At 46.1% G+C, this 13,170-nt stretch overlaps 1 protein-coding gene across 3 annotated transcripts in view; it reads right to left on the bottom strand.

Annotated features, from left to right (window-relative positions):
* The window catches only part of vwa8 (von Willebrand factor A domain containing 8), a 59,175-nt gene that overhangs the window by 13,595 nt on the left and 32,410 nt on the right, over positions 1–13,170 (bottom strand). For all 3 annotated transcript variants that reach the window (XM_061691327.1, XM_061691329.1, XM_061691328.1), the window contains 7 exons: positions 12,781–12,893; positions 12,012–12,163; positions 11,733–11,934; positions 11,576–11,657; positions 10,485–10,689; positions 5,234–5,342; positions 4,317–4,473 (listed from right to left, as the gene is read on the bottom strand). In XM_061691327.1, coding sequence (XP_061547311.1) covers positions 4,317–4,473; positions 5,234–5,342; positions 10,485–10,689; positions 11,576–11,657; positions 11,733–11,934; positions 12,012–12,163; positions 12,781–12,893 — 1,020 coding nt within the window. The remainder of the gene's footprint in view (positions 1–4,316; positions 4,474–5,233; positions 5,343–10,484; positions 10,690–11,575; positions 11,658–11,732; positions 11,935–12,011; positions 12,164–12,780; positions 12,894–13,170) is intronic.

The following is a 13,170-nucleotide window of genomic DNA, read 5'->3' as shown; positions in this document are numbered from 1 at the left end:
TGAATGAAAGGCACGCTTTACTTTCATCGGAAAAGAGGACCTCGGACCGCTGGTCGACAGTCCGGTCCTTGTTCTCCTCAGCCCAGTTGAGACGCTTCCGACGTCGGCTCAGGCTCAGAAGCGAGGAACCCGACAGTTGTAGCCCATCTCCCGGATGCGTCCGAATGTGGTGGTTTTTGAAGCTGTGATTCCTGCCTCGTTTCCCTCTTTCTGGATCTGTGCTAGATTCTTGAATCTTCTCTGTTTGATCATCCGCTGAAGCCGGCCGTCATCTCTTTTGCTGGTGCGTCTTCTCCTGCCACATTTTGTCCTTCCATTGATACGCTTGGACACAGCACTCTGTGAACAGCCAGCCTCCTTAGCGATGAACCTTGGTGGCTTACCCCTCCTCGGGAGGCTATCAATGACGGTCTTCTGGCCACTTGTCAAGTCTGCAGTCTTCCCCATATTGAACCCAACTGAGACAATTGAACCTAACTGAATTTAATGACACCTGGGGAGACCTGTGCAGGTGCTTTGAGTTTAGTAGATGATTCGTGTGTGACACTCACTTTAAAACATTTATGGCCTGCAAAATTTGGGCTGATTTCTTCACGGTATTCTAATTTTTTGACTTCCTGATTTTGGGGGGTTTTACGAGCTGGAAACCCAAATTATGTCAAAATAAACAAATCAATACTTGAAATTGTTTTAATTGTGTGCCCTCAATCTATAACCTATGAAAGTTTCACTTTTTGAATGGAATTATGGAAATAAATAAACTTTTCCATGATATTGTAACTCAAATTTTGGGACAACTGGATTGAAAAACGAATGACTTTTACGTGAAGAAAAAGTCGATTTTGTCGCACAGAACAACGAAAAGTGGTAAATGATGATGAAAAAAGTCAATCTCACGAGAATGATATGTACCAAGGGAAAAGCCAACAAGAGTTGTTATAATACATTCATTCATTCATCTTCCATTCCGCTTCTCCTCACGCGGGTCGCGGGCGTGCTGTCTGGCCTATCCCAGCTATCTTCGGGCGAGAGGCGGGGTACGCCCTGAATTGGTCGCCAGCCAATCGCAGTTGTTATAATACAATAGAAAAAATATAAAGAAGAGAAAATATATAAAACAAAATTTGATTTGATATACAAAAGTACATTTCTGAGTCATCATTTCAAAAGGCAAAAAAATGAAAAACAATTATATCATTTAATAGAAAAAAAATGCATTCATTCATCTTCTGTTTCCACTTATCGTCACGCGGGTCGCGGGCGTGCTTGGAGCCTATCCCAGCTATCTTCGGGCGAGAGGCGGGGTACACCCTGAACTGGTCGCCAGCCAATCGCAGGGCACATACAAACAAACAACCATTCGTACTCACATTCACACCTACGGGGAATTTAGAGTCTTCAATTAACCTACCCTGCATGCATGTTTTTAGGATGTGGGAGGAAACCGGAGCGCCCGGAGAAAACCCACGCAGGAGAACATGCAAACTCCGGGATTTGAACCCCGGTCCTAAGAACTGTGCGGCAGACGTGCTAACCAGTCCCCATCATGTTGCTAGAAGGGGGGGGGGGGGGGAATGCATATAGTGTTTTATTTAAAGAAAAACCCATAATTTTATGTGTGAAAAAAATATTACAAGTACAAAAGCTACATTTCATGAAAATAATACAATAGAAAAAAAAATGTAAATAAAAATATATGATAGAAAGAGATTTATTTTTAATAATTTTACAAGAATAAAGGGTGACATCATGGAAAATAGTCTGTTTCTCATTCAGACGTGAATGTACACAGACACAATCCTCTTCAGGGGGCATTCAGGGTCTTCCCTACAGTGTGTGCATGTGTGTGTTTTGATGACAAGCAGACTGTGACAGCCCAAAGATATGAAGATACTGTAACTAAGTTTGAGTCACAGCCTGCCACTGTATGTACAGTGTGTGTGTGTGTGTGTGTGTGTGTATGTGCAATTCCTTGCATGAGGGCAGACAGACACAACAATTGTGTACACCCTGCAGGCATAAACCACACAAACACATGAACTGCCTCAGACAATAAACCACAAGCATTCCAAGCAGGAAATGCCTCATGTCTGGACAGAATACATTACGACACTCCCAAAAAGCAGCAATTGAAATTAAGGTTCCAATTTCAACTGTGCTTTTGAGATGAATGTTACCAAAGGAATAGGAACAGTGCTGCAGTGTGCTACACGAAGCACAATTACAAACATATTGTGACATTAATACCTCTTTCACAGAGCCAATCAAAACGGACCATTATGACACATATCGGGGCTGCCTGTAACAGAAACCCGCAAATTTACTGGCTCTCACCATGTGATCAGATGATAATGCCTAAAGGCCAACGGAACCGTTGCGCAGTGCAAGCAACAGTTTACTTCTTTTCCTCAAAGTGATGTTATACAACCGTCTCCAGTGAGAGTGACAAGTGTGTTTTAATAAGTTGTCATTTGTTATGAAAGTTGCTATATAGTGTTTTGCTTTTTTATGTTGAAACATTTAAAGTGCTTAACTTAGTTTTCACTCGTATGATCATTAAAACAATTAGTAAAGGTTCAAAAAGGTTTTATTGCGGTGACAGTTTTAGCGCAGGACAGATGTATTTTAATCACTGCCGCTGACGGATTTTGAAGTCAACTATCCAAGTTGACTGGGAGGGCTGGCAGTGAATGAGTTTTTCATGAATTCCGACGGGAAAAATGGTTTGAAAATACAAACGAATCCGAGATTTGACCTGCGTACATCCACCGCATAGCATCCGCGGCTAATAGCAGACTCGATGTCGGGTGTCGAGCGGCGCGTGAGCCAACGCGCGCTCGAGTCTGACCGGAAGCTCGCAAATATTACGACGACGCTCGTTGACCAAGCTCTCCTCGAGTAGCGACCGTTGTCCGGCCACATCCCGTTGCGCCTCCTCCACACATTCCGCCATGTGGACGTGTGTGTGTGTACCGCAACTGCTGCTATTTCTTCCACATTCCTCATCTTAAATTTACCATTGTAAAGGAAAAGAGTGAATGGCTTGTTCCGCTCAAAGCGGAGACACAAAAACAAGGTGGAGTTACTGACACTAAATAGAGGAACAATCAACAATTCCCTCCACGAGTGTTTGAGAATGATGCATTTATTCTGAGTGGAGAAGTTAAAGTCAGACTAAGTGGCGCATGCACACGCACACACGCTCTGTCAATTCAGCATACCTTAGCCTGTTTTTGCCTGCGTGCAAAGTTAGCCACTGCAGGCAGTTTAAAACGGGAAGAGTCGTTTGGTTGATGCTTAACTTGAAGCTGAGTAAACAAAGGATTGTGTTGGTGGATGTTTGACCGAATGGAGACAAAACATACAAGCCTCTACTTGCGACGGGGACAATTATTAGAGCAAGTGGTGACAGAATGTTTCCAGAAAGACAGAAAGGAAGTGGGAAAAAGTTGGGAAATGGAGAAAACAGAGAAAAACAGAAGAGGAGATTCACACAAGGAGGGCTTCGGCATGAAAGGGCGAAGGCAGTCCCTGTGTGTCCCGATAATCGGGAGAGGGCTGGGGGTCGAGAGGGTCGGGGGGGGGCAACGGGGAGTAAAACTGAGAGAACAGAGAGAGCCTTCATGGATTAAAAAGGCCGTCCTCTCGGCTGCACCTGCACGCAGGCTCGGGAGATGGGATTTCACCCAATCACGGGAGCGCTTCACCCGTTTGATCCCAAAATCTGCACATATCGTTCCACACTTGCAGTCTGCATTCACACTACAACAGAGGCCCTCGACTAGCGCCAACTGACAGATGTCCTTACGTGGCGACCATATTGAATGTGGCAACGTTTTCCACGTGGCTGCCACGATGGCAGGAGTTCATCTAGCATATCGAGCTTAGTGCTGCAGAGAGAGCTCGCACGGCTAACTGCGATGTTAACGCAAAGAGGAATACGACACACAAGTCTCTGGAGTGAGTTTATTTATTTTTTGGTCAAGCCGTTCATCTGTGACAACGGCGTTGCAACCAGGAAACACTGATTCTTCGTGGCTCATGAAGGTGAATCGCAAATGACGACAACAATGTCACCAGCAGTAAGTTTGCAGACATTTTGAAACTCTACAAAGATTTTCAAGCTTTTTAACATTTATCTACGATAACTTCTGTACTGTACTGAGCATTTTAGGCCACAAAAAATTGTACAGTATGTCCATAAATAAAAGAAGTGCTGAAACGTACCGATCAATTGACTCTATCGGACGAGCCCCCGCCCCTATTGGTCCATTTTCCCGAGGTTCCACTGTACGCATGATTCCGGTGCGACCCACCTGTCTCTGAAGGCTTTTTCCGCCATTTCTCGCGCAGCTCTGCGGACATGGTCAGGCACGGCGTCCTTCTCCGCCTGGGAAACCTGGAACACCTTGTGTCCCGCATCCAAGCGGTACGGGCCCCCTTTCCCGCCCAGACCGGCGGTGTCTCGACCTCCTGCAGGGAAACATCACCTAAGAGTATCAAGCCAACACCTTTTTCTACTTGAAGACGGTGCTCGCAACTCAAGGCCACGATTAAGCACCTGCAATTCAATGACATTTCCTAAATAAACCGAGGGCGGCACGTCTGCCGCACAGTTGAGAGGTTGTGGGTTTGAATCTCAGCACAGGTCGCCTGTGTGAAGTTTACGTGTTCTGGCGGTGCTCGCGTGGGTTTTCTCCGGGTACTCCGGCTAACTCCCACACTCCAACAGGAACGTTAGATCCATTGAAGGCTCAAAATTGGGGTCAATTTCACTTTCAACTTGAATTTGCATTGACATCCATTGCAGCCTGCTCATCCTGGAAGGATTCTTTTTGCCCCAAATTGGCTTTTCCTTGCCCGATTGGGGGGTTTAGACCAGCGCATGTCGTCAATCTTTGCCAACTGTGGGCCTGTGAAGCCCTTTGACACGCTTTTGCGATTAAGGGCAATACATATAAACTTCACTTTGAATTTGAATTGGAGCGTGAGTGTTTGTTTGCCTTCAGGCGCCTTGAGACTTGACTCCCCACCAGTCCCGGGATCAGCCCGCTTATCGGGCCAAGTCACTCGCCTGCAGCGCTAATAACGGACAACGCAAAGGTTCATGATCGATTCTTTAGAATATGAATTTGTACAAATCATTCAGAAAAATTGAACAAAGCTGTCAAGTCTGTTCAATGTTAAGACATCACTACAGCGTTAGCAGCATCGTGCGGGCGCGACTTCTCACCTGTGCCGCCCGCCCACTGGTTTCCGCCCACGTGGGGCGCATTGGTAGTATCCACCTTGCCGTGTTTCGGAGCGGAAACGTCCAGACCGCTGTCCCTCTGGACGGTGATCTGAAGGACGACACCAGAAAAAGAGACGAATCCAAATTCCGTCTTTACAAAGCTGAAGAATTCCGCTTGTAAACGAGCATATTGCGGATCTTTTGAGTAGGGTTAGACCGATCGTCGGTCAGGCCGATTATCGCGCCGTGATTCGGCATTTGGACGCATGTCGGCGTGTGCCTTTTTTTTCCCTTAAATCTGACAGCCTAGAAGAGAAACTGAAGTAAAACTGAGTAAACTTCAGGGAACTATTTACTTATTGCTTTAAATTGTCAATTAACTTTAAAAGACATGCTGCTGACCCTTGGAACTCCCTGCACTTTTTATTAGACTTTTAAAACAAATATGTCGCAAAGCTGAAAAGCAGTTTAAAAAAGAAATAACGCAAAATGTATTAAGTGTTGGACTTTATATCATTAAACATTTTGACGCCAATATTTTCCCTTTAACTGCAAATAAATATCAGCTCCAAATATTGGTTATCGGCCTCTGAGACGACTAATAATCGCCACCGGTCCTGAAAAACCATACCGGTTTATCTGTCATTTTAAGAGGATGTAGCGGATAAAATTAACTTCCTATCCACAGCGATACAGTGAAGTCCTATTCGTGGAGGATCAGGACGGAGGCCTGATGCGAATGGCGAAAATCCGAAAGTAATTGTTGCCACCTACAAAGAAACGTTTAGAATTGCTTATAGATGCCAAAAGTAGCCGGCAAAGCAATTTTTTGTGTGAACGAAACCCCTCTACTCACTTCGACACAGTTCCTTGACGCCAAGATGGCACCAATATGATACTTTTATTGCTTTGGCCTGAGCACAAAAACAGCAGTAATGTGAGTGTTTTTGTTTTGTTTCTGTGAATAAGGGAGGGCAGGTTCTCAACCTTTGATTTGACATATATAGTTATTGTCTTGACTGTTTTTTTTTTTGTGGTGGGCTCGTTGCGATGCGCAACTTATCATGACCGCGCAGCTAGCTGCTCTCAGGTCGTTTAGCCGGCCAAAACGTGGCGCCTGTAACCAACACTCTGTGAGGCTCAGTATTGAGGCTGTATCAGCAGAGCTTGCTATATTTAGCGCAGATTAGCACGGTCGCTAGGTGTCAGAGTGAGATTAGATGGAGGAGATGGTGTGAACTAGCTCGTCTCATTCACCTTCGTAATTATCGCACTTTTGGATGTCCATACCCACGGAGACGATCGTACTAACTAGTCTAATTGAACGGGTGCAGTAGCAATTTCACTTAGGGACAAGTCAGGCAGTCCTCCTCACACATTTATTTTACACTTATTACACAGTGTGATTCAAGTGGAATGTTCATGTGTGCATTTAACTCGTCTTCTAACCCCTAAAAAGTAATTTACTGTTGCATACTAAGTGGCTGCACAGTGCAGCTCAATGAAGCCGAAAATGCAGTTTCTGTACAGATTGCATGTGAAAAGCGGACACTACACAGAAATGCTGCGCAATTAATCTTTGAATGAATGTGAGACTGACCCAAAAATGATATTTAAATGATAGATGTGTTTTTTAAATATATGCATTAAGTTGGGAAATTTATGCAATACTAAAACTATGGACATTTGGCAAATGTGACATTCCCCCCCCCCAGTATCCCGAATTTTGAATCCAAACGCTTTTGCTGTCTTGTTTGAGAGTGTGAAGCACGTCTGCAAAAATGAAACATTTTTCAGAGCAGGGTGTGACGTGCAAGCGGGTCGTCTGCTATGGAGGTGAGGGATGTAAACGGCGGGGTGAGAACTCTACGCAGAGTCCGTGTACGTTCACATACAGCCCAGTCAAAAGTTGTTTGCCCAAAGCCAACAGCGAGCACAGCGGCTGTCTTGTCTGCTGTAGACGTGCTGACTATTGAGGAATCGGTGTGTGTGCGCGCCCGCGTGCCTGTTTGCGCACTTACTGTACCTTATCACATTTAGCTTCCCTCCAGGGCACTCGGGACTCAAAAATAGAATAGTAGAATACATATTCTACGAAAACCTGTTACTATCCCATAAATTAACGACTGAATTAGAAACAAGTGTTTCTTTTGTCTAACTAGTTTCAACAGAAATCCACTGAAGCATTAAACTTTGCTATTCTTAAGGTACTTCACTTTGTTCTCGTTGAAGTCTTATTTTGCTTTGTGCAGCAGCCCGATTTCTCAAGCATCTAAGTGTGTTATTCTTCAGGCACGTTTCTTGTTTTCTCACAAACGTCCTATTTTGATTTCTACGACAGCCTGTTGCAGCATCAAACAAGATTGCCCAATGGGGTGGGGGAGTCTTGACGTCCATTATGCTATTATAGATGCTCGTTACTTTTCCTTGTTACCGAATTCCTCATAAATCTTCTGATACATCCATACATAATCATAAATAGTCTGACATTTGCACTTCTGGTTAGATGCTGAGTGCATTCATCGGAAATTGTTGACATTTCTGTCTCCTGCACAACGACAATAAAGTTCATCACTAAATATAACCAGTGCAGTATGAAAATATGCGAATCATGGTCATCTGCGTTCAGATGTTCAGACAGTGTTGCGTGCGTGTGAAAGTCGACATCTGAAGATCTGAAGAATGCGCCCGTCTGTACTCCGCAAAGCGGGCGTCTGCACAATGCCGCCTCAGTCTGCGGATCAATGTAGCGGGGTCAGAGGTCTTGCATCATCAACACAAAGCCCTTCCGTTCATTCACGCCAACGAGCCCGCCCGCTTCCCGCTGGGAAATCTTGGGTGCAAGAAACAATCCAGCAAATCCATATATTCTGACTGAGAATCTTTTCTGTGAGCTAAAATTAGCGGGCTCACTTGCTAAGTAGCACCGCCACCCAGTGGTGTTCCGTGACATTAACGTCAAATAAAAGGGGGATGTGCAAATTCAGAAATTGCCTAGCAACATCACTTTAACTAAAAGAATAACAGATTTTTATAAAATAACATGAAGACAAATTCAGTCAGAAGTAATGGTCTTCAACTAAATGTGTTTGTTTATACTCATTGAAGAGCCCAAAAGGGCTGCAAATCCACACAGCATGACATTTTGCAAACTCATGCGTGTTTCTCAAGTTTGAAGGCCACTGAAATGTTCCCATTTTTAGGCAGACGGATGGAAGCGCATGTCGTAGCTGTTGGTTTTTGTTGTCCGTGCATCCTTTTTCTATACTGCTTATCCTAACTACATTTCCATGAGTCACTTGGAAAATGTTGCTTGCGGAAGACTGTGCAGTCATGTGACTGCCTGGCTCCGCTGGATTGGCGAAGCGGAATCTCTGCACTCTGGAAGTGGCGAATAAATCCTTTGCCGGGTTGAAACAAGCCAGCCAGCTACACGTTGGCCGATGTGTCCTCACAATCTACAGTTTTTCGTGAAAGGTCTGCCTTGAAAATGAATTTTTAATCTTGGCCGACATTCGTTCTCCGTCAGTAGGGCGGATTCGATTTCGATTCTTTAGGTTACGATTCGATTCGATATGAATTCTTTCGGGTTGCAATTCGATTTGATATTGGTTTAAATGTTCCGATATCGTCACTGATGGTGTACCGTGGTACATTCGCCTGACTACACCCTGACTGCGGCGCAGTTCCCACTCAGTGACGGTGTGAATGTGAGTCTGAATGGTTGTCTGTCTCTATATGTGCCCTGCGACTGACTGACGACCAGTCTAGTCCGCCTTTTGCCCGAAGTAAACTGGGATGGGCTCCAGCGCCCCGCGACCCTGAATAGGATAAGCGCTGTAGAGAATGGATGGATTTTCTGATATCGTTTCAGTCGCAAGTAAAACTACACAAAATTAGGGTCAATTATGACTATTTTGAAATATTTATTTCTGATGGCTTGTAGAAATATGTCACATGTTGCAATAAAAACGACACCGAGAATCAGATTTCCCAGTGTGTCTAGCGCCGTTGTATAGTTGTTAAAATGCTGTTCTAAATCAGCTAATACCATAAATTGTTGTAATAATGTGAACGTTGATAGAACTTATGCGTGTCTATGTGTGTTTTTTTTTTATTATCTTGCACCAGGAGTGAACATGTTATTTGGGCACATGACCTCTCTGACTTTCAGTGCGTTGTGCAAGCCAGGCGACATGCCAATGGCCACCTGGGAGATGGAAATAATTTGAATAATAATAATAATCAGACTGAATTGAAAAAACAAAGTAGGAGGGGGTCTCCACGAACATGTATTGCGTAAAAACATATCAATGGGCAGAAAATCATGGGTGCACATTATACATAGAAAAGAGTGTTTTCCTGATTTTTGGAGTCAATTTTGGGGGTGCGTATTACATTCAAGAGCGTATATGAGAAATTATGTTAAGTAATACCAAATGAAGTAGCATGTGTGCGGCATTGTGAGTCACTTTAAAGCGCATACACTCCTTGAAGTCTCGGCGCCCTTTGCACAATGGTCATTGCACCGGACTATTTCGAGATTAGTCATTCGAACTGCTCGAAGCGCTAGAGGACTATGCATCTTTTTGCACAATTGTCACGGCTCCAACTACCGGAGACAAATTCCTTGTGTGTTTTTTGGACATACTTGGCAAAAGATGATTCTGATTCTGATTGTTTCTATGTGCCCTGCGATTGGCTGACGACAAGTTCAGGGTGTACCCCGCCTCTCGCCCGCTGTCAGCTGGGATAGGAGCCAGCACACCCGCGCCCCGCGTGAGGATAAGCGGTACGGAAAATGGATGGATGGATGCTGAATCAATATTTTTACCCACCATATATCCATCATCACTCTGCGAACTGCAAGCCTGTTAAGCTCTGATCAACCAATCAGAGGATGGAAAAATGGCAACATTCATCCTTTTAAGACATCGCGACGGCCAGGGTTTTTAAATCTGAAACCTGATTGGTAAAATTAAAAAAAACGGCCATTGCTAACAGTGTGTGTGTCATGGGCCAGCACTCCAGATTCTGAAGGCCTTGGACAGATTACAATGACATGGCAACCCATGGCGTTGGAAATGTGATTGGACAAAAAAAATGGCGACTGTCTTGACTTTTTTCCACATCACGGCGTGTATTTGAAGCTCACTCTGAGCTCGAATTTGGACTCGTGACACAGACAATCCGGTTGGTGACTTGAAAAATCATCCTCCTCCCACCTGAGCGGCGGCGGTGGCGTCTTTACCTGCACGGGCCGGCCGTCCTCGGAGCCGATCATCTTCCTCCACTCCGTCAACGATCGGCGCAGCGCGTCGGTCCCCGTCTCCCAGAGCCGCGCGCGGCCGCCCGCGTCCACCGTGACCACGGCGCCCGAGGCGAGCGGCGCCATTAGCACGTCTGTCTCGGACACCTTGGACAGCCAGTTAGCGTAGGGCGACGCCGACGTCGACCTGACGGCCATCACAGGGGAGAAGGTGCCATTTGGTCGTACAGCATGTCAAGTTTGGATTGGGGAGCACCGATTCCACTTTTTACAAGCGCTTACATTTGAGTACTTGACGACACCGAGTTCTGATATATGATGCCATTACGTCGCGCAATTGTGATGAAAATGTTTTATTTTAATCAAATATTGTTTAAGTCTCACTAAAGCTCATCAGCAGGTGGCAACAGAGGGACTGGAAGACTCACAGAAAGGCAGAGAAGCGGAGGTCTTTGGCAATTTATTGATAGATTCCCGGATCAAGCACGTGCTGTTCCCGTCTTTGTTAAAGAACAGCAAGTAAAAAGTATTGAAAAATTCCACAGCTGGACATGTGCATTGAAAAAGTAAGTATTCAATTCACCTGTGAAGGCTATAGCGCGTTTGAGGCTAATCCAGAAATAAAACTAATAACTTGTGTTGACATGACAGACTCGGAGACGTTTTGTCATGCAGTGGAGTCTCGTGTTTGGCCCAACTTGGATGTTTCAGTCTACCTCTAACTTGAGAAAACACCTTGCGGTAAGCGGCAGATGTTTATGTTGTTGTTTTGGCTGAAACATGCTTCTTTTGGGGTACGTTCTGTAATCTCTCGCTCACGCACGCAGGCACGCACGCATGCATGCACGCACACACACACACACTTTATCAATAAGTCTGGTCGGCATCATTCTGTCATTTCAGTGAATAAAGCGAGAAGAGATGGCTTGACATCAAATGAGTTGGACCAGAGAAAGCCAACTTCCGATGTGAAAAGTCCCTTACTGTATATTACCCACGTAAATTAGCACAACCAGCGGCTCCCTTTCTGACCACAAGGTGGTGGCAGAACACTCAACATGCGTCTTCCTTACCCGGGGACAGGAATATATTTGACTTTTTTCGAGTTGAGATCCGTCACTTCCAGGTAGGCTGCTGCCATCGGAGGGCTGACACCTGCGGACCAAAAAGAAGCTCGTCACACGGGCGCGTCGGCCGCGCTCGGGCAGAGAGCCGGTCAACTCGAAAGACCTTCGGGGTAGAGCTGCTTCAGGGGCACCTTGCTCGGCGGAAGGGCCCGCACCACCTGACTGGCCGACAGCAGACTCACACAGTTGCTCTGTTTGGCCGCAGTAGTCCGCAGACCACCTCGCGGGAACGCGCGGGCGCCGCCGCCGGCCTCCATCTGTGATAGGTCGACTGTCCTCTGAAAGCTGTACACCTCGTTGGGAGACTAAAGCAGACGTGAAAGCTCACACGAAAAGGCGCTCGTCGATACGACTTCTGATATTGGCCGTGTTTTATGCTCACCGTGAGCTCCGGGAAGCCCACGACGATTCGCGCAAAAGCGCCGGCGTCGGCCATGACGCGATTCGGGGAGACGATCTTCTGGCCGAGAGCGGCGCTGAGATCCTCGTCGGGAAGCTGATCACATGACAGCATCTGGGGCACGGACCGATCGGCTGAGAAATCAGGAGATGGCGAATGTAAGCCGGGGATGCTCCTTTGCATGCCGCGGGTCAGCTCTTCTGAGAACTGTTTGGCATCCGAGTTGCATGGATTCGACCGAGCTTTGGCAGGTGTGAATTGGCATTCCAGCTCAGGACCACTGGACTTTCGGCAAAAGAACACATTCTATCGAGGAAATGATCAAAATACTACTACTCGTAATAATTTGTGATTATTAAACAGGGCCCCCATCTACTGTTAATCCCTAAAGCCCTTGACAGGCACTTGCGCACCACCGTTGCTCTCACGATGAATAATAAGGCACTCCTTTGATGTCAGCTAAGCGGAGAGCTTGAAACGGAGCTTCTAATTTTAAATGAGTCTTCGTGACCATCAGCAACACACCCACGCCGCTTGACATCTTATTCCCGGTAAATGGCGAGCGGAAGAAGCAACCCAAATGGTCAACGTTTGCTGTTCGAGGCCGTTAGTCCGTCTGGCCGCTGTTCTCACGAACGACCTCGACATCACGTCTGAGCTAAGAGGCGGAGCGCGGCGCGGACCGGGACCTAAAAGCCGCTTGAAGCTTCTTTCGTTACGTTACGACAAACCGGATGTGCCGAAAATGTACCCGCGCCGGCGGCCCCTTGGCCCGAGCTGACGGCGTCCTCGTCGACGCTGTGCAGCCGACACGCGCCCGATTCCTCGGCCGCCGTGTGCGTGGGCTTGGTCAGCAGGAACTTCCTGTTGAATGATGAAGAAGAGTCTCAACGAGGATGCTTGCCAAGGGAGACGCACTTGACTTCTCTTGCCTGTTTATTGCGGGAGTTCAAAGTTTTGAAAGGGGAAACAGCTGAATGGGGATTTTTGCTGACCAATGAATGATAACCAATGACTACAAATTGTATCCAAATTCAGAGCTAATAGCGACATTGGCTTCTTCTCACAAGAGTGTACAGTAAGAGTGTTTTGCGGAAAAAAATGCAGAGATTCACCAAAGATTCATTGCAACAGCTCTATT

Source organism: Phycodurus eques, chromosome 12 (genome assembly GCF_024500275.1).
Source record: "Phycodurus eques isolate BA_2022a chromosome 12, UOR_Pequ_1.1, whole genome shotgun sequence".
Lineage (NCBI taxonomy): Eukaryota > Metazoa > Chordata > Actinopteri > Syngnathiformes > Syngnathidae > Phycodurus > Phycodurus eques.
The sequence above is the reverse complement of the archived record's forward strand: the minus strand, read 5'-3'. Positions and strand labels throughout refer to the sequence as shown.